The 23,686-nt window shown below is 43.7% G+C and overlaps 1 protein-coding gene and 1 long non-coding RNA gene across 4 annotated transcripts in view; one reads left to right on the top strand and one right to left on the bottom strand.

Moving 5' to 3' along the window:
* Nucleotides 1-23,686, top strand: part of KRCC1 (lysine rich coiled-coil 1) — a 304,687-nt gene that overhangs the window by 238,234 nt on the left and 42,767 nt on the right. For 2 of the 3 annotated variants that reach the window (XM_085642640.1, XM_085642642.1), the window contains one exon: nt 10,450-10,722. The exons of the other annotated variant lie outside the window; for it this stretch is intronic. In XM_085642640.1, coding sequence (XP_085498766.1) covers nt 10,450-10,722 — 273 coding nt within the window. The remainder of the gene's footprint in view (nt 1-10,449; nt 10,723-23,686) is intronic. 3 annotated transcript variants of the gene reach the window in all.
* On the bottom strand, nt 18,081-19,093 carry LOC146863202 (uncharacterized). Its single transcript, XR_014978225.1, has 3 exons — nt 18,986-19,093; nt 18,348-18,442; nt 18,081-18,155 (listed from the first exon to the last, which is right to left on the bottom strand). It is a non-coding gene; the product is annotated as an uncharacterized LOC146863202 (long non-coding RNA).

Below are 23,686 nucleotides of genomic sequence, written 5' to 3'. Positions count from 1 at the left end.
ACGCTTTAAGGACTCTCGGACTACGGCCCAGTCCTTGGGTCTTGCCACCACGCGCACTCCCTCGGGGTCTGCTTTTCGCTCCTTTCGAGGTCAGGGTCGAGGTGCCCAAGCGTGTTCCTTTCAGAACCGCCGGCCTCAGCAGCCACAGTCTCAGCGCAGCCGCGGTTGTGAGGCCCGCCGTGGTGGGTCAATCCACCGCCGCCCCTGCCACCACCGCCTCAAAACCTTCCTAGTCTGGTGTTTCAGGCCCACCAGACGCTAGTGGGCGGCAGGATTCGCCATCACCTCCCCCACTGGCGCACCATCACTTCGGACAGGTGGGTTCTACAGATAGTCCGAAGGGGCTACTCCCTCCCCTTCGAGTCTATCCCTCCAGCCATGCCACCTCAGTGCCACCACATGTCGGGGATCACTTGGCACTTCTCCAGCAGGAAGTTGCGGCCCTCTTGGCCGAGGAGGCCATCGAGCGCGTTACGACACCAGAAGTAGGTTGTGGTTGTTACTCTTGGTTCCAAAGAAGGACAAAGGCCTGCGTCCTATCTTAGACCTCCGGAACGTCAATCACTTCCTCCGGAAGGAGAAGTTCAAGATGTTCACGCTTGCTCAGGTCTTGTCTGGCCTAGACCCGCAAGACTGGCTGGCAGCATTGGACTTGCAGGATGCTTATTTTCATATCCCCATCCTGCCAGCCCACCGGTGTTACCTACGGTTCACGGTCGGCCACGAGCACTTTCAGTTCACTGGGCTGCTTTCGGCCTTACCAGCGCCCCTCGGGTGTTCACGAAAGTGATGGCGGTGGTCGCAGCTCATCTGCACAGATCAGGGGTTTCAATCTTCCCCTATCTTGGAGACTGGCTGTTGAAGGCGGGCTCGCCCCAGACAGTTGTTTCCCACCTCCAGACTACGGCGACCTCCTGCATTTGCTGGGGTTTTCCATCAACGTGCCAAAGTCGCACCTGATTCCCTCTCAGAAGCTCCTCTTCATCGGAGCATTTCTGGATACGGCGCAGTTTCGGGTTTATCCTCCCGAACAGAGTCCGGGACATTTGGGCTATGATCCCGATCTTTCGGCCCTGGTCCTGGGTTTCGGTCAGGAAGACCCTGAGGCTGCTGGGCCTCATGGCCTCCTGCATCCTGCTGATCAATCATGCCAGATGGCATATGCGGGCTCTGCAGTGGTACCTGAGGTTCCAGTGGACGCAGCATCGGGGAAACCTGTCCGACTACGTCCAGATCTCGGAGGGCACTGCACAGGACTTGCAGTGGTGGCTCATGGACCAGCGTTGGGTCAGCGGCAGATCCCTCTCCCTTCCCCAACAGGAGCACACAGTAGTGATGGACACGTCCCACCTGGGATGGGGCGGCCTCATGGGAGAGGCGGAGATCAGAGGCCTCTGGTCTCCGACGGAGTCCAAGCTCCATATCAACCTTTTGGAGCTCAGTGCGATCCTACTTGCACTGAAAGCATTCCTTCCCTCTGTCAAGGGGAGAGTAGTGCAGGTGTTCACAGACAACACCACCGCCATGTGGTACTGCGACAAGCAGGGCGGGGTAGGGTCGTGGACCCTATGTCGGGAGGCTCTACGCAGTGGCAGGAACATCAAGGCATTTCCTTGGTGGTTCAACACCTGGCAGGTACCCTGAACGCCAGTGCGGACGAACTCAGCCGCAGGTGCATGTTGTACCACAAATGGCGTCTTTACTCAGACGTGGTACAAGGTCTCTTTCGGCAGTGGGGAGAACCTTGGTTAGATCTATTCGCCACCGAACAGAACACGCAATGTCGGCAGTTCTGCGCGTTGGAGTTTCCAAGGCAGCACTCGCTCGGCGAAGCTTTTCATCCCGAGTGGAGTTCCGGTCTGTTGTACGCCTTTCCGCCTATACCACTTCTACCCAGAGTGCTGAAGAAGATCATGCGCGACCGGGCTCAAGTTATTCTTGTGGCACGGATCTGGGCTTGAAGAGTTTGCTATCCCGAGCTACTCAGTATGAGCGCGGATCCCCCGATCCGACTGCCTCTTTGGGAGGATCTTCTGTGGCAACAACGGGGGATGGTCCTACACCTGAACCTGTCCAGCCTCCACCTCCTTGCGTGGAGATTGAATGGCGACAGCTGATTCCATTTGACTTGCCTCCTGAAGTCTGTAATGTGATTCTGGCAGCCAGGCGTCCCTCCACTAAAACTGTATATGCCTGTCCGTGGAAAAAAGTTGTGGCATGGTGCACAGTGAAAGCTGTAGATCCTCTTTCTGCCCCTCTTTCTGAGGTCCTTTTGTTCCTTCTCTCTTTGGCCCAGCAGGGCTCTGCTCTGGGCACTATCAAGGGCTACCTTTCTGCTCTTTCAGCCTTTCTTAGGCTGCCTGATCAGCCCTCTCTTTTGAAGTCCCCAGTTGTCAATATATTTCTCAAAGGTATTACTCACCTTTTCTCTCCTATTCCTTTTGTGATGCCTCAATGGGACTTGAACCAGGTTCTCACATACTTGATGTGCGCTCCCTTTGAGCCTCTTCATAACTGTCCTTTGCGGTTATTGACTTTGAAAACTGTCTTCCTGGTGGCCATCACCTCCGCTCGGCGGGTGAGTGAGCTCCAGGCTCTTTCCTGTAAACCTCCTTTCCCGGCAATTCATCCGGAACAGGTTGTGCTTCGACCACGTCCCTCCTTTCTACCAAAAGTAGTCACTGCCTTTCATCTCAGGCAAACTATCACTCGGCCCACTCTCTTTCCGCCTCTGCACCCTTCAAGAGAAGAGGAGAGGCTTCACCGCCTGGACCCAAAACGTGCTCTTTCGTTCTATCTCAACCGCACACAACAGTTCTGGGTGGATGACCATCTCTTTTTTGGCTACGTGGGCGCCAAGAAAGGCCGGGCTGTGCACAAGCGGACTATCTCCCTATGGGTTGTCCTGTGCATTAAAGCCTGTTACTCTCCGGCTAGAGAGGAACCTCCTGTAGAACTGCGCGCCCATTCTACCAGGGAGACAGCAGCTACTACAGAATTGGGATGCGGTGTCCCCCTGCAAGACATCTGTCAGGCGGCCACTTGGGCCTCGCTGCATACTTTCATTAAACACTATTGCCTTGACAGTCAAGTCCGGAGAGACGGCTTATTTGGCCGTTCGGTTCTCCGTGACTTTCTGTTGTAATCTCACTTATCAGACCCACCACCGGGGTTGGTATTGCTTGGGTATGTATTCAAAGGTAAGGAATCTATCACTAACGTGTCTCTTTCAGATGCACAAGTTACTTGTGTAAGAGACATTAGTTAGTGAAAGATTCCTTACCGCCCGCCCATCCTCCCCAAAACGCAGGGTAGACCAATCACCACCGTGATGGGCTTCCCTGCTTTGGGCGATAGAACACGGACGTGGGCCCGCAACAGCAGGGACACCCTCCGGTTCTACGCCACTCTGAACCCACGTAGTACCCTCTGTAAAAGCTCTGTGGACCAACTGTGCTACCCCATTGGTACTCCCTAGCTGTCCACGGCCAGGACCAGGCCCTAGGCCATCCAGATGCCACTGGTCCTTGCCATCCACAGAGTGGCGGGGTAGTATCCCCTGGCACATAGTTGCCATTCTCCACTTAGCATGAGATCCTGCAATGTAAAACGGAGGATGCATGAACCACTTTAGGAAATAAGTGGCCTAAAAACAGTGTGCCCCAATCGGGTGTTCAAGGCACTGAAACTGGTCCCAGGCCAACTGGCCTCTCACAGGGGCTCAAAATGCCCAATGTCCCGAATGTCTGGGCTGGCTGCGCATGCAGCAAAAGAAGAAGGCACAAAAGATCAGGCCTAAACGTGGCAGCTGCCCACTACTTGCTGGGCAGCTGTAGAAATGATCACGGGCATCAGCTTGCCCCCTGAGCCCCTCTCTGGGGGACTCTAAATCAAAATGGATGCCTCCAGACGTGGCAGCTGCCCTCTAGCAAGCGGGGCAGCTGTAAATTGAAGTAGGAGCCTAGCACTACGGTGCCCTCTGGGCCTCACTGGGGTGTTTTAAATAAACTGGCCCGACGCTGGAGTGGCCCGCTGCCAGATGGGGCCCCTCTGAAACTTAAGCACCGGCAGGGGGCCCATTAGGAAGCCCCTCTCTGGGCCTCTTGAAATGCATATGCCACACGTTGGAGCGGCCCGCAACAGCGGGTCCGCTCAGGGGGATCAAGAGAAATACAATGTGCCTCGTTCGGCACCCCCGATATCCTGGTAATTCCGCCCCACTTACCGGGACTGCTGGGGACTCTCCTTGTCTCCTGTGACGGGCTGCTCCGGGTCTTCTACTCCGACACCGCGGGGCTCTCTCGCACCTTCTGGGAGCCCCACTTCGGCAGACACCACACGCAGGGCTCACACCGCGGCTGCGGGAGCCCTGCCTTCACGATGCCTCTGATTCCTGGTTCCGGCCACATCCAGGGTGGGGTGGGCTCCCGCCTGGCTTTTCCTTCCGTCTCTGGGGAAGCAGGCCACGCCTCCAACCAGGTACAGCTGCCTGACTTCCTCCGGGCTGATCCTGGTAGTGCAGCGGCGGCTCCTCTTCACCGAAGCGCGGGGTGGGCTCCCGCCTTCGTTTAAATAAAATGGCGGGGTGGGCACCCGCGCCAAAACGGCAAACCCAAATACACCGCAATGCGGGGTGAGCACCCGCCTTCAAGGTACCGATGCGGGGTGGGCTCCCGCTCGGTTTTCAGCATAAATTAGCAGGGTGGGCTCCCGTTTCCCCTCTGCACACAGGGATAGGGATCACCACGCCAAGGGTCCCCTCGGGGGCCACACAGCAGCGGGGTAGGCACCCGCTCAGGTCCAATAAGCAGAAGACCTGCAAATAAAAAAATAGAAGCGCTTTCAGCAATAAAGGCACAGCGCTTCTCAGACAAAACAAAGATACAGCGCCCAGTCCAGAAAAAGTCCTTTCAGGAGCAAGGGGGGCAAAGGCTGGGCTCAGGCAGGCCAGCTCACAGGACCCTCCAGCAGGGAGGCTGTCCCTAGTGGCGGTTCCTCCTGGAGCCCAGCAGCAGGCCCCCCCTCAAGTCAGGAATAGCACACCAGAACATCTTCATGGGGGTCACAGCCCCTTCTTTTATACGCCCTTTTCCTTTGTGACACAGCACAGGGCTGGGGGGAAAACCAGATGCAACTGGTTTAGAGGGGGGATTTGGAGCACTCTGTTTACCCAGCTCCTCTTCCCCTTTCACAGTACAGGGCAGGGACATCAGACGCACCACAGGAGGTGGAGCCAGCATTGTGGAGGGAAGGCACAACCCTATTCAGGTCCCAGGTGCAACTCCTCCCTCCCATCTAGTTGCAGATCTCTCTGTTCACCACTGGGCAGACTCACCCTGGCCCCTGGAATTCCCCACACCATCCAGCGCCTGTCAATCAAAAAGCCAGACATGCACTCCACATCAGGCAGGCAGACACATAGCACACAGAAATGCCAACCTTTAGAAGTGGCACTTCTCCACCCGTCACCATAGATCTGCGCACACCATTGCGCAGCATTTATTCTCACAAGTTCGCACATACTAAACTCGACCCTGCACTCCTCTCACACCAGGAATTACCATGGACACACATATCCCCCATGCATTCCTATGGAAGGGCAGGCCAATCTCACCACACGTACTCAAGAGAGCGCATGCACTTTAATCTGGACCACCAATACCAGGTCACAGGAGAGGCAAAACGTTTAGGGGTGAACCTGCCAAAAGGGCCAAGTCCAACAACTGGTTACTAGACTAGTCCAGGATCGCAAATGTGCATCTATATATTATCAAACCCGATTTTGTGCATATTATTTGTGCGTGTGAAGAGAACTAAAAACTAACGGGAATACTGCAGAATAAACGGCGTTTATCAAGGAATGCGTGTGAATCAGCAGATCACCTGTAAAAACATGACTCTAAAGATCCGTGCGAACCTAAAGAAAAAAAAGTCTTTAATTGCATCATTAAGGGATGCTCAGTACGAAAAACCATAGTCTCTAAAAGTAGTGCATATAAGAACCGCCAATGCTTCGTGTGCACATCGCAACTTCAAGTGCACGTGTAAAATCGGTCAAAAGTGAAGAGAACAGCAACCGTTATACCCAGTCAATCCTGGAAAAGTGGTACATATAAGAACTGCCACTGTGTGAACTTCGCAACTTCAAGCGTACCTGTGAAATCGGTCGAAAGTGAAGAGAACAGCACCCGTTATACCCATTCAATCGCGACAAGCTGTTAAATACCTGTAGTAATGTCGTTGTGTTCCTGCTCTGGATTCTTGACGAAAAATATGTGTAACTCGGCGTGTTCGCCAGAAGTTAAGTGCCGCTTAAACCCAGAAGTAGCGGTAAATACACAAAACCGACTATGCCGGCGGTCTGAAAGACAGACAGATATGTTGTAGTGTTTAAAAATGAATTATTGTAACTGAGCAGAACTGATACCAATGGTATTACATTATACAAACGTATCCGTAATATGTGGTTTTAAAAATCATAATAATTGAGTTTCGAGTGTGTAATACTTAGTGTACTTAATAAAGCACTATTAAAAGAAAAAACATAGCGGACAGAAGTAACATTCGTAGCAAGCCCTAATCTTAAACTAAGATGTTCCCGGAGGTGTGCGCGTGAAAACACGCAATCAGTTCCACGTGAATAGTCCAAACTCGTGTGGAAAAAAGAGTCATCCCTATTTAAAATGCGGTGTGTGGGTGTACATCATAACTAAAACATTCCAAAACATGCACTGTATTTTCATGTGATTATGCGTTCATAACAGCCACGAGTGGTTGCAGAGTTCAACCATATATTATACTATTTCACAAATTGCACATAGTTCTCATGTAAATCTTAACAGTCACTAATAAATTACAGGAAACAACTATATTCCAAGCGATCACTCAACCCTGTAGGATGTGTTGAATTTAGTTTGGTAATCCAGTACAGTTTGCGTTGCAGAAGATATTGTCTATTGTCCCTTCCTTCTTCAAAATGTACCTGTTCAAGTATCATATTTCTCAATTGACTGGTGTTATGATTCATTTGCGTAAATGTTTTGCCACAGTAGATTTTGGGTTTTTTGTGCAGATGTTGCCTTTATGCTCCATCAAGCGGGTTTTTATTTTGCGTTCCGTTTTCCCGATGTATGGTAATCCACAGGGGCTCTTTAAGAGGTACACTACATTGGTAGTGTCACATGTGGCTGTGACTCTAAGTTTTATAGGGGTACCCTGAGTAGGGTGCATGATGGTGGTGCCCTTGATAATGTAGTTACAACTCCCACAATTGTGGCAAGGGATGGTGCCTCTGAAAATGAAATCGAGTTTTTTTGTTGAGAAGTTGTTTCATACTCCTGGTGCGTTGATATGTGAAAAATGGAACATGTTGAAATATGCTGTTGAAATCTGGTTCAGCTTGTACCAATGGCCAGTATTTTATGATAGTTTGTTTGATCTTCGTACTTTCTGTGGAGTATTTCGACACGAACACCATTCTTCTTTTGTGGCATGTGGTTCCTTGGGTGTTAACAATGTAACTCTGTCCTTCAATTTTACTCTGTCAACTGCTTCTTGTAGAATGGGTTCAGGATATGATCTTTCTTTAAAAAAAAATTTAAATCATTCCGCTGTTGTTAATATACAATTCTTCCGAAGATGAAATGCGTTTAATTCTGAGCAATTGTGAATAGAGTAAATGTCTTTTTAGAGATTTTTGATGAAAACTAAAAAAGTAAAGAAAGTTGTTCCCGTCCGTGGGTTTAGTAAATACGGAAGTAATGATGGTGTTGTTTTGTAGCATTATGTCAACATTCAGAAAAGATATCCTTTCAGTACTGATATTGTGTGTAAATTGGATTCGTTCGTCTATGGTATTGATGTCGCAAATGGCTTGTAATAGATCGGGTTGAGATCCTTTCCACATTAGAAAGATATTGTCTATGTACCTGTGGTAGGTAATCAAGTTATCTTACCAAACCTTCTTGCATAAGATGTTATCAAGCTCAAAGCGATACATAAAAAGATTTGCATACGCAGGAGCTGCGCAATTCCCCATCGAAGTTCCTGAGAGCTGTGTGTAATAGTTGTCGTCCCAAATGAAGTAACTATGATATAGTGTAAAATGCATCAATTCAAGCAAAAATATTTTAAGATCTTCTTTGTTACTGGTAAACAAGAATGATTGAAGTGCTTGTAGACCCTTGTCGTGGGGAATAGAAGTATATTAGGATTTGACATCTATGGTACATAGTATTGGATGATCATGGTCTTCAATCTTGATGTTAATTTTGATGAGAAAATCCGTGGTATCACGTATATACGTGGACATACTCTGAACAATGGGTTGCAAATGTTTGTCAATATATTTCCCAACGGGTTCGTGTATGGAGTTTCTAGTGCTGAAGATTAGTCTAAAAGGTGGTTTTGGCAAACATTTGTGGATTTTAGGAATCATTTACAGATAGGGTGTTTTGGGATACTCCTTGATAAGAAATCATTTATCTTGCTCAGTGATGGTCCCTTTTGCAAGTGCTGTATCCATGATTGTGGTCAATACTTTCCTGAATTCCTTTATAGGATTCGAAATTAGTTTCATATATGTATTGTGGTCTGTTACATGGTCCTCTACACTTTAAAGGTAAAACTCTGTATCAAGGATGACTAATGCGCCACCTTTATCCGCTTGGCAGAACATTATTTCTTCTTCGGAAGCCAGTCCGTTGACGGTGTTCCATTCCCTTGTAGATAAGTTAGACTTCTTGTGTTCTTTTCTTTTGAATACATCTTGTAGTTCCTTTCCACTGCCGTATCAAAAGCGTCTAACACCGTGTGACTAAGTGGTGCCATGAATTTACTTTTGAGTTTGAGGTCAAGTAAAGTTCCAGTCTCCTGATTAGTTGTGGGTGCAACAATATTTCTGAAGAAATGTTTTAGTCGAAGGTTCCTCATGAACTTGAACCAACTCACTTTGGTCTCAAGTTCATGACTTTTTGCAACGTATGAATTTGAAACGGTGTCAACTTGAAATGTTTATTATGAGGCTGTTTCACTCCTTGTAGATTTCGCTATTGGTAACTCTTTTTCTCTTATTATTTGACCTCCAGGTTCTGCGAGTGGTCTTTGGCCGGATCATAAAATAGGTACTTGTTCAGTGTTTCTTGCGTTGGAGGTAGTCGGTCTACTCTCTTTGTCTATTTGCATGTTGGTATTCCTTGATGGTTGTCCTCGTTGTTTTCAAGATGAGGGCATGTATAGAAATTGAGCCTTAGCCTCCAAAGATTAACCGCTTCTAAATGACGGCATATATAGAGAATTGAGCCCTGCCTCCAAAGATGAACCACTACTACATGACAGCATATATAGAGAATTGAACTCTAGCCCCCAAAGCTGAACCACTTCTAGGTGATGTCAAAAATCAAGAATTGAGCCCTGCCTCCAAAGATGAACCACTACTAGATGACAGCATATATAGAGAATTGAACTCTAGCCCCCAAAGCTGAACCACTTCTAGGTGATGTCATAAATCAAGAATTGAGCCCTAGCCTCCAAAGATAAACCACTTCTAGGTGACTGTATATATAGAGAAATGAGCCCTAGCCTCCTAAGATGAACCACTTCTAGACGAGAGCATCTATAGAAAATTGAGCCCTAGCCTCCAAATATGAACCAATTCTAGATGATGGCATATACAGAGAATTGAGCCCTAGCCCCCAAACGTGAACCTCTTCTAGATGACCGCATATATAGAGAATTGAGCCGTAGCCTCCAAAGATGAACCACTTCTAGATGACAGCATATATAGAGAATTGAGCCGTAGCCTCCAAAGATGAACCACTTCTAGATGAGGGCAAATATAGAGACTTGAGGGCTTACCTACAAAGATGAACCAATTCTAGATGATGGCATTTTTAGAGATTTGAGTCCTAGCCTCCAAAGATTAACCACTTCTAGATGACAACATATATAGAGAATTTAGCCCTAGCCTCCAAAGATGAACCACTTCTAGATGACAGCATATATAGAGAATTGAGCCCTAGCCTCCAAAGATGAACCAATTCTAGATGAGGGCATCTATAGAGAATTGAGCCCTAGCCTCCAAAGATGAACCACTTCTAGACAAGGGCATCTATAGAGAATTGAGCCCTAGCCTCCAAAGATGAACCACTTCTAGATGAGGGCATCTATAGAGAATTGAGCCCGAGCCTCCAAAGATGAACCACTTCTAGACAAGGGCATCTATAGAGAATTGAGCCCTAGCCCCCAATGATGAACCACTTCTAAATGACAGCATATATAGAGAATTGAGCCCTAGCCCCCAATGATGAACCACTTCTAGATGACCGCATATATAGAGAATTGAGCCCTAAGTTGAACCACTTCTAGCCTTCTGATACTGTCATCTTCTCACCTTGTATTTCATATATCAAAATAGTCTAATTATGCACAACGTCTTTATTTTATTCTCAGATACTCCCGTTCCTGATACACCATCAGACTTTCTTTCCCCACAGACTGAGAAGGCCAAACAAGATGTGAAGATTGATTTAAATTGTCTTTCTGAGAATACTGTTGATTTTAATGACCCTGACAAATACTGCAAGCTTTGCTCTGCTCAGTTTAATAATCCACTGATGGCCCAAGATCACTATGTTGGCAAGAGGCATGCAAGAAGTAAGCATCGCGTACGGATGATGGCCGAGATGGAGGAGGAACCTGTGCTCTCAGATTCCTGTAAAGGTGGTAAGAAATTTGAATCATTCATATTCTTATGATCCAATTCACAAATACATTTATGAGTATTTGAAGTAGTACTCCTTTGTACCCCCTTAAAGTATTCCTTTTTGAAGTGCCACGAAATATATTAGTAGAGGTGCTAAAATAGTCCTTTCTAGTTGTACTAATTGTATATGAATATTCATATTCTAGATGTTTTGGGGCCTGCTCACAAGGATATTTAAAAGTATGTAATGTCAATGTACTGTGGAGTCCTGCTCCATGTAGTCAATAATGCCCATGAGAACTGGCCACTAAGTAGATGCCAATTGACCTATTTTTGAACTCATGTTGTTTGTACACTTCTGTAATTTTAAACAAATAAAGAGTCCCGAGCACTCAAAAGGTCAATCGTCAAGTTTTCAGAAGTGTGTGAGATCAATATTTCTTTATTCCGTTTTCTTCCAGTAGTTCATCAGATGTAGGTACGAAGAAAAGCATCCATGAATAACACCGCAAAAACAGCTAACACGTGTTAATCACATGGCAAATATGCCTTTGTCTTCTTCAGGGCTGCAAATTTGTTTCACAGACTATGTTTTAGACATGTCTCTGGCCCTGATTTTTCAATTTATTTGATTACAGCAGGTTTAAGTACTATTCCCATTGAATAGTTTTATATGTATCTGCAACTTAAAACAACTATTGTCCTACATTGTTATTGAAGTCAATGTGAACATTTGAGTTTGAAACTCTGTCCGTTCAAAAGGTCTTTAAACCCCCTCCCAGCAACCTCCCATCTATGGAGGGGGAGAAGCTTCTCAGGAACTGCATTCAATGACTACCTTTTTGTAGCGCCCCCATTCCATGACAGGTTTGTTGTCACTCATGGTCTTCAGCTGGTCCTTAATGGTGAGCATTTATAACTCAGTAGCTTTCCCTGCTCCTTCAGTGGTCGCTATCTACAGCACCTCATTTGCTTTTCCACTGGTCTTCATCGTCTCCATCACCTCGTTCTATCGATCTATGAGGCTCCTTCATGTCCTGAAGGTCTCCCCATTTGTCTCGCCCATTCAACTCCCAAGAGCGCTTTTAAAGATGGGCATGCGGAGTTAGCCTAAAATTAACTAATTCTTATGAATTTATTTTGTCTCTGCATTCGCATTTCATTAGGGAGAAGGAATGCTGAATAACCCACCCTCCTTTGTAGCATGTATTGTCACACGGGTTGTCATGTCATCCCCGGTGGTCATTTCATCAGATGGTCTTCTTTCGTCATACCTCCCAACATGGGCTCTTCTGTAGATAGGTTTGTCATTTTTTTAACCGAGAATTGAATATACTTTTATAGATTAAGTGGATGCTAGTTTGCACTCCGTAATCAGATGTTTCCAAATAGTGTTCTTTCTATCTTCAAATTGACAAACTTCCATTAACACTCAAATACGAGGTTGAAATGATGCTCGTTTTCAAGTACTTTGTCCTTCATTATGCTCCAAAATATGAGAAAGAAGATCTATTCATTTATTCAAACATTTATTCTGCCAATTGATGCGCTTCGTCCCTATGGGGACTTTCTCAGGGCTGCAAATAACATATACACATGAATTTTATTACAGTGCTAAAACATTTTAAAACATATGTATTTAATTACATAGGCAGATATATCCATATACACGGCATACAGTGAAGCAAGTTCTCATTCATGTTTACTGTGTCCAATATTATATTTGTATTAATTTCCTGATTACGATTTTCATAGTAAATCCTTCATCCCTTTTGCATCTTCGCCCAAAGACATTTATGCATAATTGTATCATTAAAACAACTTTCTCCACTTGCGTTTTTAAACTGTATCGTGAATTGATTACAATAATGTGAAGGACAATGAGGGCATTATGCCTACTGTGTATTGTATTTTACATTTTTATAACTGTCGCCATTCATAATATGGGTGAAGAGACTCCTAGAGAGAACTACCATATGTTACGGCAAATTCATTTTTAAAACATTAACGGTTGCGATTCATATCGATGGTCTCCATATCGATGTATTGATAAGGGCTTTCTAGGTGTATCCTCAAATGGTTGCAACCTATATCCCAGCTGAAATTAAACCCTCACACTGTAAGTGCCTCCGCTGTAGTGAAGGTCACTGAGACATCACGGCGCCCCCCTACGCCAGTCCCTGTCGCAACATATGCCCCAGCCCTCCCTCCCCTCACGCGCCACTGCACATTCCTGTATTTACATCCCAAGTGGACAGTTAAGGTTCCTTTCTTGGGTACAATGTCAGGAGGCAAAGCTTCTCACAGTGTTAGCACCCAGTTACTAGGGACCCCAATCAATGCTTCCTTAAGCTTGATAAGTAACTATTGTGTGCAGGCCTTTAAGTAGGCCGGGTCTCACCGGTGCTGAGCACCGGCAGTTTTTTTTAAGGAGTCTCTATCGGGTTCTGTTTTGTGCCCTAGCACAGGCGGTCCGTTGTTTTCCGATGTGCGCTGCTCACTTCTCACTGGTGGAGAAGTTACGGCATGACGCCATGCTAGGTGACCGTTCTAGGGGAAGGGAAACCCTTGCTTCTTACATCTCCCATGTGTTTGCTTTTTAAAACACAAGACTCCAAGCTCTGTTGCGAGTGAGGGGGCCCTATTGAATAGTGCACATTGCAAATTGCCACTTCTCTTTTTGAAACACAGGAGCAGCAACATTGTCGTGGTGTCACCAGGGCTTTAAGTAGAAGCTTTTTGAATATTATATATAAGCCATAGTTGCTGCTTATTTATCTTATGCAACTAACAACCATTGACGAAGCCAAAACGACTTGTTGTAGGTATGATGTAACCTTGTATCATATGTCTGGATGCAATGACAGAAACAGCAAAATACAAGTCGGGCGGCACACTATGCTAAGCACAGATTTTTAGCTTATGTGTTTTAAGCCATGCCTTTAATTACATTGGCCTCGCCACTTTGAGAGACCCCCCCCCCCCCCCGTTTTTTCATCCCACTTAAAGCCCTGATTGTGTGCAATAATTCGCCTCAAATGTACCACTGTATTTTCAATGCATTACATGTAATATTACGGGGCAAACTATGTCATGGCACTTCCGCATCGAAAACCCAATAAAATGTGTAAAAAAAAAAAAATTACAAAAAATGAAACCTGTGAATAATCAGCTTTGGGCGGGCTGCAAGCTTCTCGTTGTTTACAATATCTCTTGCAAGCAAGCACATGCGCTGTCGCAGATAAGACCTAAAATCAAAATAGAATTGAATCACAAACAGAATGGTGACATTGTGGATACCTGATGTAGCCACCAGATGTCTCCCTTACACTACAAATTAATCTAAAACAAAAGCCCAGTTGGAAAATATGGGGACTTGCAGAGGGAATCAAAATCTGCATTTGTGGAAGTACTGTTCGTCACTGGTGCAAGTGTATGATTTGTTTTGCTTACAAAATACCGCAGAACTACCCCCGGAAAGCAGCACCGGGCACGGCTTTCCAAGTGTTCTATTGACTTGTGATTATTTTCCTTTTTTTAAAAAAAAAAAGGTTACTATATCCCTAGTGTTCAGTAGTACATGTTGTACAAATATGCACTATGAGAAGGCTTCCCGATGTGTATTTGATTTCTTGTATTCCCCCCCATGGAAAAGTCCCTTCCCCTACAACCCTCCAAGTTTGGGAATGATTCATTCCATGTTCCTGGAAGGAGAGTTACCCTGACCGTTTTTGAGAATGGGGAAAGGGATGGATACGAGTCTGTTATTGGCCACAAACTCACATATTTGTGGGAATTTACCGACCTTCAAAGAAAGTGACGCCTAGATCTGCTCACTCCCCACCCTTGCGTGGTGTTGACTCCCTACCAGTCTAGGCAACTGTGGAAGAGAATTGCACAATAATAAAACCACTACACATGTCCTTTTGTGGGTTTCCGATCCGTCGTAAATGGAGCCCTTCACTGCCTTCAGCATAGTTTTATGGCTACAATAGGTTTTTAGATCTTCACTGTGATGCGCTATCGATTGCTAGGATCTATTGTTCCTATTAAAACAAAATCTGAAAGGGAACTTTTAGCCCCCCATAATTTACCATTACGTGGCTCAGAGGCGCAACTAGAGCCAAATTTCGGGGGGGGGGGGGCTGAGCAAAAATTTCGGGGGGGGCTGAGCAAAAATTTCGGGGGGGCTGAACTTTAAGCAATAGGCAGAGTGGAGCTGCAGGGGCTCTTAGAGGGGGTGAAACAACAGTAAGGCCTCATTAACATGCAAATGGTCTTTTAAAGACCTGTGAAGTGCTCGGGTGCGGCTGCTTTTTTGCCCGGGAAGGTGTCTCAGGCCGGGCTGCCACACACGACGGGGGGGGGCTGAAGCCCTGTGAGTCCAATGGGTGTTGCGCGCCTGACGTGGCTGCGTTGTCACTCTTACGTGTTCATTTTCATTGAGCGCATGTCCACGCATGTCTGCTTCACGTCGTCTTCCTGTGCTTATCTTCCCTGGAGCAGGCACTGATTTATTTCTTGATTAATGTTCTTCTCCTCTGATTGTCAAACTTTTTTTTATTTCTTTGGCTTGCAAGGCCGATGGTTTCGCTTTCAAGCTGAGTTGAGTCTGCATTTTCCAGAATTTCCAAGAGCTGAACCGCAAACAACTAGCAATAATGAGACTTTGTGTCTATTTCTGAAACATACATTTCTGCCACCTTTCGCTTTTATCGATGATGAACCTGTAAACATTCTCCCTATGTGGGTTTCTGAATAAACGTTTGCCACTGCGTCACACTTACCTGTTGGTTCCTTCTTTTATAATTTAGAGGATATTTTATTCATCATAAACATGAGGTGATTTCAAAAGCTTTATGTTTCACCATTTCCTCTACCTACCCGTAACCCCTAAAACCACCCTTACCTCCCTTTACCTATGCCCCCCCAGAACCCCTGTTATGTTATGCAGATTTATGGAGCACACTGTCACCCGAGAAGGTATCCTGGCGCTGAGCGGCGTGAGTCTAGCCACTAGAGCCTAGTGGGACTAATCGAAAAGCCAGGTCTTCAGCTTCTTGCGAAATTCAAGAAGTAAGAAGTAGGCTGGTATGTGTAGCAGCCCGACATTCTACACTTTTGGAGCAATGTAGGAGATGGCTCGACTGCCGTATCTGGTTTTTCATATGCATGGGATTTGTTCAAGTAGGATTCGGGACGAGCGAAGGTATCTGGAAGGTTTGTGAAAGCAGATGCAATTGTTGAGGTATGTTGGGCCAGTGTTATGTAGTGCCTTGAAAGTGTGGGGTGAGGTGTTTGATTTGTGTTTGTTTGTGAATGGGTGTGGTGTCATGCGAGCGTGGCTTGGGACGTTGAGAGTGATTCTGGCCATAGAGTTCTGAATGGTCTGCAGCATTCTGGTGAATTTTGTGTTGGTTCCAGCATAGAGGGTGTTCTTGTAGTCCAGCTTGCTTGTGAGCAGGGCATGTGTGACAGTTTTCCGGGTGCTGATTGTGAGCCATTTGAAAATCTTTGTCAGCATCTTCAGGGTATGGAAGCATGGTCAAGTCAAGTTTGTTGTTGATGATGATCTCAAGTTTTTGGGTGTGAGTTGTAGGGGTGGAGTCCCACAATGATGATCTCTTCCCAATGATCACAATTTCGGTCTTGTCAGTGTTTACCTTTAGACAGTTGGTCTTCTTCCAGTGGGCATTTTCAGTCATGTAGGCTTTGAACTTGATCTGGGTACTGGGCGTCTTGTCAGCGAGGGAGAGAGTGAGTTGAGTGTTTTCTGCTTAGGAGAGCACATTGATGTCATGAGAGTGGATGCTGCTGGCTAGAGGAATCATGTGTGCGTTGAAGAGGGTTGGACCTAGGGAGGATCCTTGCAGAACTCCGCAGATGAAGTCACTGGAGTCTGAGGTGTACAGTGCCAGGCTGACTGACTGGGTCCTTCCATTCTGGAAGAAGTAGATCCATCGGAGCGTGTGTAAATAGATTCCAATGCTGTGTAGGCGTTGGATGAGGATGGGGTGGGAGACTGTCAATTGCTGTAGAGAGGTCCGGAGGATGAGTGCTGCCATGTCTCCTCTGTCCAGAGTCATGCGGATGCCAAGTGTGGCAGCGATGAGGGCAGTTTCTGTGCAGTGGTTGGGTCTGAAACTAGACTGAGTGGTGTTAAGGAGTGGGTGGTCGCTGAGGTATTCGGTGTGGTGTATTTTAGTGATTTTGTCTAACACCTTGATTGGGAATGGTGGCAAGGAGATCGGTCTGTAGTTGGTGAGTGTTGGAAGGTCCAAAGAGGGTTTCTTGAGCAATGGGAGGACAGTTGCATGAAGGTCGCAGAAGAGGTGGAGGCATTCAGAATGGGTGTGAGCATGGCACTGATGGGTTGCAGTCCTCTTGACTAGGTGTGGTGGGGGCAGGGGTCTAATGGGGACCCTGAGTGAATGGACTTTATGGTGGCAGTGGTTTCGTCTGGGGTGATGACAGGTTGTGTGGTTAGCATTGATTCTTTGGATAATATCGGAAGGTGTTTAACAAGGTCTGTCACGTCTGGTTGTGCACTGAAGTTGTTGCTGAAGAATTAAGAAAGATTTTGGGAGAGGTCCTGCGATGGGGTGATTGAGTTGGAGGTGGCCGATTTGTTTAGAATAGGAGAGGATTTGGGGCAAAGCACAACCGCACCTATCCCTAGTGAGATTATTTAAATAGTTGGTGCTAATGACCGGAGATCCAAAGCCTCTAAATCTCCTGAAGCTACACACTTCAAACAACCAAAGCAAAATTTAATGGTCCAGCACCCAAGAAGCAACAGATATTAGACATTTGTACATGACATAAATAAATGTCGACAGTTAATCTTTCAAAAAATGGACTTTCAGCAGAGACGATTCTTGTCTTTTTTTGATCCTTTATTCAGAAATTTTCTTTCAACATATTAAAACAGACCATAGCCAACGCGTTTCATCCTCACGGACTTCTTCAGGGCTATAAACAATACATATATATACATAAAATTAATATACATTATTTACACAAAATTTCTCATTTTATATTACACTATATACAATTCAGACAGTCATAACTCATGATTAAAAAAATGATTTTAACAATTCTTTATACATGAAAGAATAAAGCAAAAGTACTCAAAAATCGTTATTTCCTTCTGCCCATTTCTCAATACATCTCCTATCGGATCCTAATCACTCTGCTGAATTCCAAATTACAAAAAAGGAACAATTATATATATAATATTCCTAAAGTATTTCATTTGTTCAAAATTCCATGTACATTTCACCTCAACACATGATCTCATATTATAGCATCTCAACAACCTTGGCTAGTGTAGTGAAAAAGTGCTATCAATTCCCTCAGGCTTACCATAAAATAGTAGCTTTGTTTTTCTGTGGTCTGGGCTCTTTCCTTACGATTGTAGGTAGTCTATTTGCTGTGTACGTTTCTACAGTATCTAACAAAAAAGATATTATTTTTTGTTTACCATTTTATATAAAAGAATTTCTTTAGATCTTTTAAGATGCGAAAGTATATATACAGGCTTCGTGGTGTTATCCACAAACAGATAATAAAGTTGGGATACGGGGATTTATACTATTTATTACTTTCCAAATTTCCAATTTCTATAACTTTTGAATATCCCTACCTGGCAGAGTACTCTGGTGATTGAAAAACCAGTTCCTTTTATTTTTCCAGTTTGTTGGATTAATCAGTATCCGCCATTCCTCAGTCAGAGAGTATCTATCCAAGGATAAATAACAAAGGTAAGTTGCTATCCCATCCGTGATAACCATATGCTTAAATTACACATATACCATTTTGTTTCTCCCTAGTTATCCCCTTCTTTTTTTGTCTCCTTTATATTTAATGAAAACATGCTATTATATTGCTATCTCAGCTTGGATATAATGTTAGTCCAAAAATTGGTTGTAATCAAACTTTCGTCCCAATTCTTTATATAGATCTAATTTAAACATATTTGCTCATATCACAAAAATATTTTGGCTAAAGCCCATCTTTACATGAATCTAATATAAACCAGCTCACAAGGCTGTTGGGAATTCTATACTAACACAACCCTCAATTCCAAGGTGGGTATATTCCCCTCAATTATATGTCCCAAAATTGTTTAGGCTGAGAAACTATAGATAATAAAAATATATAAATATATATATAAGAACTTAAACAAGTTCCCTAGTATGCCAGTAATTCCCCATTAGTCTTAGTTTTCCTAGTATTTAGTAACTCCCTCGTTGATTCCAATATTTATATCCTTAGGCTTACCTTTTCGTTTTGTATCTGCCGGCTACTCGCGTGGCGTCATTGTTACCAAAAGAAGTGTGAGTATCCAGTTTAAATACCCCACTCTGATCGAGATGCACAGCACCTGTGTTCGATCGGCGCATCATTCATTAGAAATTCCTAATTTTGGGCGCCATATTTGAATGGATAAATTTACATTCTTTCACCTCCTTGCTTGACCTAAGAGAATCTTTTACGTTATACAATTAATTTATCCAATGCACTCTTGCACAAATCCATTTAAAACCGCTTCCTATTTTAAAACCGGGAAATATCTCGGCATCTTTATTCGGCACCTGTGTTCGATCGGCGCATCATTCATTAGCAATTCCTAATTTTGGGCGCCATATTTGAATGGATAAATTTACATACTTTCACCTCGTTGTTTGGCCTAAGAGAATCTTTTACGTTATGCAATTAATTTATCCAATGCACTTTTGCACAAATCCATTTAAAACCGCTTCCTATTTTAAAACCGAGAAATATCTCGGCATCTTTATTACGTTATCACATCGTACCTTAATAATTTAAAATTTTTGGTCTCCATCTTAGATAGGGTTTATGTCTAAGTTAATCATCATAACTCAGCGTGAATCTCAGCTTTAATCGCAATTCGATGCACCTCGCCGCCTCGTTCAATAACTATTTCTAGTTTTGGGCGCCATGTTTGAATAGGTGACTTATCATATTCTATCCTCGTTGTTTTACCCAAGAGGATCTTTTACGTCATTTATATAATTAATTTAGTGCACTCTTGCTCATTCTTGAATCCCAGCTATAATCAGAATTTAATACACTTCGCCGCCTCGTTCATTAACTATTTCTAGTTTAAGGCGCCATGTTTGAATGGGTGACTTATCCTATTCTATCCTCGTTGTTTTACCCAAGAGGATCTTTTACATCATTTATATAATTGATTTAGTACACTCTTACTCAAGCGTATTTTTTCACTTCCTATTTTTTTTAATCTAGAGATATACCAGCACCTTTATACAGGTATCGCATCGCACTTAGACGATTTTAAATTTTTGTCGCCATCTTGGAATGGGTTTGAGTGAATTAAAATTCTAGTTGCCATCTTAGAATGGGTTTAAGTGTGTTATAAACAATTAATCACAGCTTTAAATGGAATCCTATGCATCCCTGTTCGATCACCACCTTGATACTGGTTTAGGTAAATTATAAAAGTTTTAATCGGAATTCTATGCACCTCTGTTCGATCTCCGCTTTTTAATGGGTTTAAGTATAAGATAATCAACTTAACCCAACCCGAATCCCAGCTATAATCGGAATTCAGTGCTCCTCGCCGTCACGTTCATTAACTATCTCTAATATTTTTGGGCGCCATGTTTGAATAGGTAATTTACCCTATCATTGAATAGTATTCTATATAATAATAGTGCCACTATCACATAGGGAGTGAAGGTGTTTGTTTGTATTCCAGTTCACCCCCATGCGCGGCATTGTACCCCAGATAGATCTTAGTGATCTTTTTTTTTAAAAAAAGGGACATAGGGTTTAAGGGGGCTAGTTTCTTAAGGAGTGCATACCCCTTATATATATGTCAATCATCATCCGTACAGGAATTAAAGATGGAACTGATCACCTGTTATCGTTTAAGGGCATTCAGACTCACAAGAAATGGTAAAGTTCATCATTAGTGTTTAGACCCAGAGCTACAGTTCTTAAGCGGCAAATCCAGCTAGCCTCTGCTCTTCTAAGAATCGATTCTCTATTCCCACCCCTCTCCGGTATTTTTATGTGTTCCAATGCATGAAACCATATATCTGTTTTTGATGGGTGATGTTCATGGATGTGTATCGCTACTGGATAGCGCTCATCCTTGTTTTTTATGGCCCGTACGTGCTCCTGGATCCTGATTTTTAAATTTCTAATACTGCTGCCTATGTAAACCTTATTACACGCACATCCAAGGGCATAGACTGTGTAAGTTGAGTTGCAATTAATGAAGGTATTAATTGTATAGCCCTTTTGAGTGTTGTACCGGAAATCTGTTTTTTTGTTGCATCCAAATTTGCATACACTGCACGAACCACATGTAAAGAACCCTGATGGTTTGCAAGGAAGCCACGTGGTTGGTCTTGTGTCGGTTTTTTTAATGTAACTTGGACAGAGAATTTTTTTCAATGTTTCACCTTTTTTATAAACCACTCTCGGTTTTTTAGGTACACTTCCAGGTGGCATTTGTTCATTGGCAATTAAATGCCAATTTTTACGTAGGATGTTATATACATGATCACTGTAAGCATTATACTTGGTTATAAACAGAATTTCTTCCGTTTTCGCCCCTATATTTGCTTTTTGTTGACTTGATGTTAGAGTAGTTTTGCGATCTATTTTCAATGCCCTTGATTCTGCTTGTTTCAGACATTTTTCTGTGTATCCTCTATTTCTGAATTTATGTTTGATGTCATTAATGCTTTTTGTGAAATTACTTTCCTCACTACACGCTCGTCGTGCTCTAATCATCTCCCCAAAGGGTATGGCATTGATAGTGGACCTGGGGTGTGAACTTTCAGCATGCAGGATACTATTGCATGCTGTTGGTTTAGTAAACATTTTACTTTGTATTTGATTATTTGCCACATATAGATTTAAATCGAGAAAGTCAATAGAATCTCTAGAGTGAGTGATAGTCATTTTTATATTAAATCTATTTTGATTTAGATATCTGTGGTAATCCATTAGGTCTTCCACTCCTCCATTCCAAATTAGGAGCACATCGTCTATGTATCTCCCATAAAAAATGATATTATTGCTCCAATTTTTAGAGCCTTGTCCCCAGGCATGCTCCGTCTCATAGAGACCCATAAAAAGGTTCGCATAAGACGGAGCAAACCTGGATCCCATGGCCGTGCCTTGTTGTTGTAGAAACCATTTTTCACCATGCATAAATGCATTCATACTGAGAATCATGCGAGTCATTTCAAGGAGCATGAGAGTATGTTCCAGGTGACAAGCGTTACGTTTGTAAAGGAAGTATTTTAGAGCTTCAAGTCCAACATCAGTTTTTATGCATGTATACAGACTCTCAACGTCTAAGGATACAAATAGAAGATCATTACTGTCCCAGACAAAATCCTCCAGCTTACACAGGACATCCCTACTATCCTTAAGATACGATGGCAGATTCTTAACAAAGGGTTGCAAAAACCCATCTACATATTCAGAGAGGTGCTCGGTTGGTCCCCCATTGCCCGAAATAATTGGTCTTCCTGGGGGAAATCCCCCCCCCTCCTTTATGAATTTTCGGGAGAATGTAGATGCATGGTTTCCTAGAATCTTGAGCTAGTAGGTATTTGTATTCTTTATCCGACAAAAGACATGATTCATGCCAGTCACGTAGACTAGCATTGATATTTTGTTCAATCAGTTTCGTTGGATCCTCCTTAAGTTGTGTATAACATTCGCTATTTCCCAATTGTCTGTCAATTTCACCCAAGTAATCACATCTATTCATCACCACAATGTTTCCTCCCTTATCGGCTTCCCTTATAACTATTTCTGGATCTTCCCTTAGTGATGTTAACAATTCCCTTTCTCTTTTAGTTATATTGTATTTGTGTTTACAATGGGCATTTACAGTGTGTTTATCCTCCAACTGATGTAACTGTTGTGTGACCCTATTGTAGAATTCATCAATGTGGGTGTCCTGTGTTCTGGGTGGTTGAAATCTTGATCTATCTTTTAAACCACTGTCTATTGAAGTGTCCTCAAAAATTTCTAACATACTTGCAGTGTCCGTAATATCAATGTTATCATCATCATTATCAAGAGTGGCCAAAAGATGTGTAGCATTAAGATCTGCAATAGTTAGTGTGGAAGCATTTGGATGGTCAGACAATACATTTCGCATACAAGGTCGATTTTCAAAGAACTTTTTTAATCTCAATTTTCTTACAAATTTAAAGAGATCAATGTGAACATCAACAAAATCACATGAGTTCGTGACACAAAAGCTTAATCCTTTACGTAGGATGTCCTTTTCACAATTGGTCAAAGTTCTTCCTGACAGATTTACAATATTCAATTCATTCGTGATTCGGTTATTGGCAGTACTTTCATCATCACTGTTACATTCATCCAGTATGAGATTCACTTCCTTACTTGTGTTTTGCTTTGCATTCTGGTTTGTACGCCTATTTTTGTATTTCTTCCCTCCCCTCCTGATTCTTGGTTTGGGTTTTTCTTTTTGTTCCCCAGTCTGTAGCGTTGTACTTCCCGTAAAAAATGGGATGAGGTAGAAGTTTCCAGATTACTTACTCCCTCCCCCGGATCGCTTTCAATAGATGAAAGGGAAGTACTAGTGTTGGAAGACACACTCTCCGCCTTTTCAGTGGTCTTAGTAACTTTGGATGAAACATCATCATATTTCTTAGAAAAAGTAAAGATGCGGCCACTCGCATAGTCTGCCTCATCTCGTAGTATTTTCTTTTGTTTTTTGTCTTTCAAATAGATCTGGTATGCCACCAGTTCCTTTTTGAGGATCTCATAGTTCTTAGCAATTGCTTCCTTTAAATTTATATCAGCAATTTCTTTTTCTAATTTCATAATCTCTTCCTTTATTTTGCTAACCTTTCTTTCAGAGTTAGTTATAAGAATCCTCATCATGCGATATGATGCATCATAGAGGCCTTCCTCCCAATCATCTAAGAGGTCCTG

Source organism: Triturus cristatus, chromosome 2_2, assembly GCF_964204655.1.
Source record: "Triturus cristatus chromosome 2_2, aTriCri1.1, whole genome shotgun sequence".
Classification (NCBI taxonomy): domain Eukaryota; kingdom Metazoa; phylum Chordata; class Amphibia; order Caudata; family Salamandridae; genus Triturus; species Triturus cristatus.
This window is presented reverse-complemented; position numbering and strand designations above follow the sequence as displayed.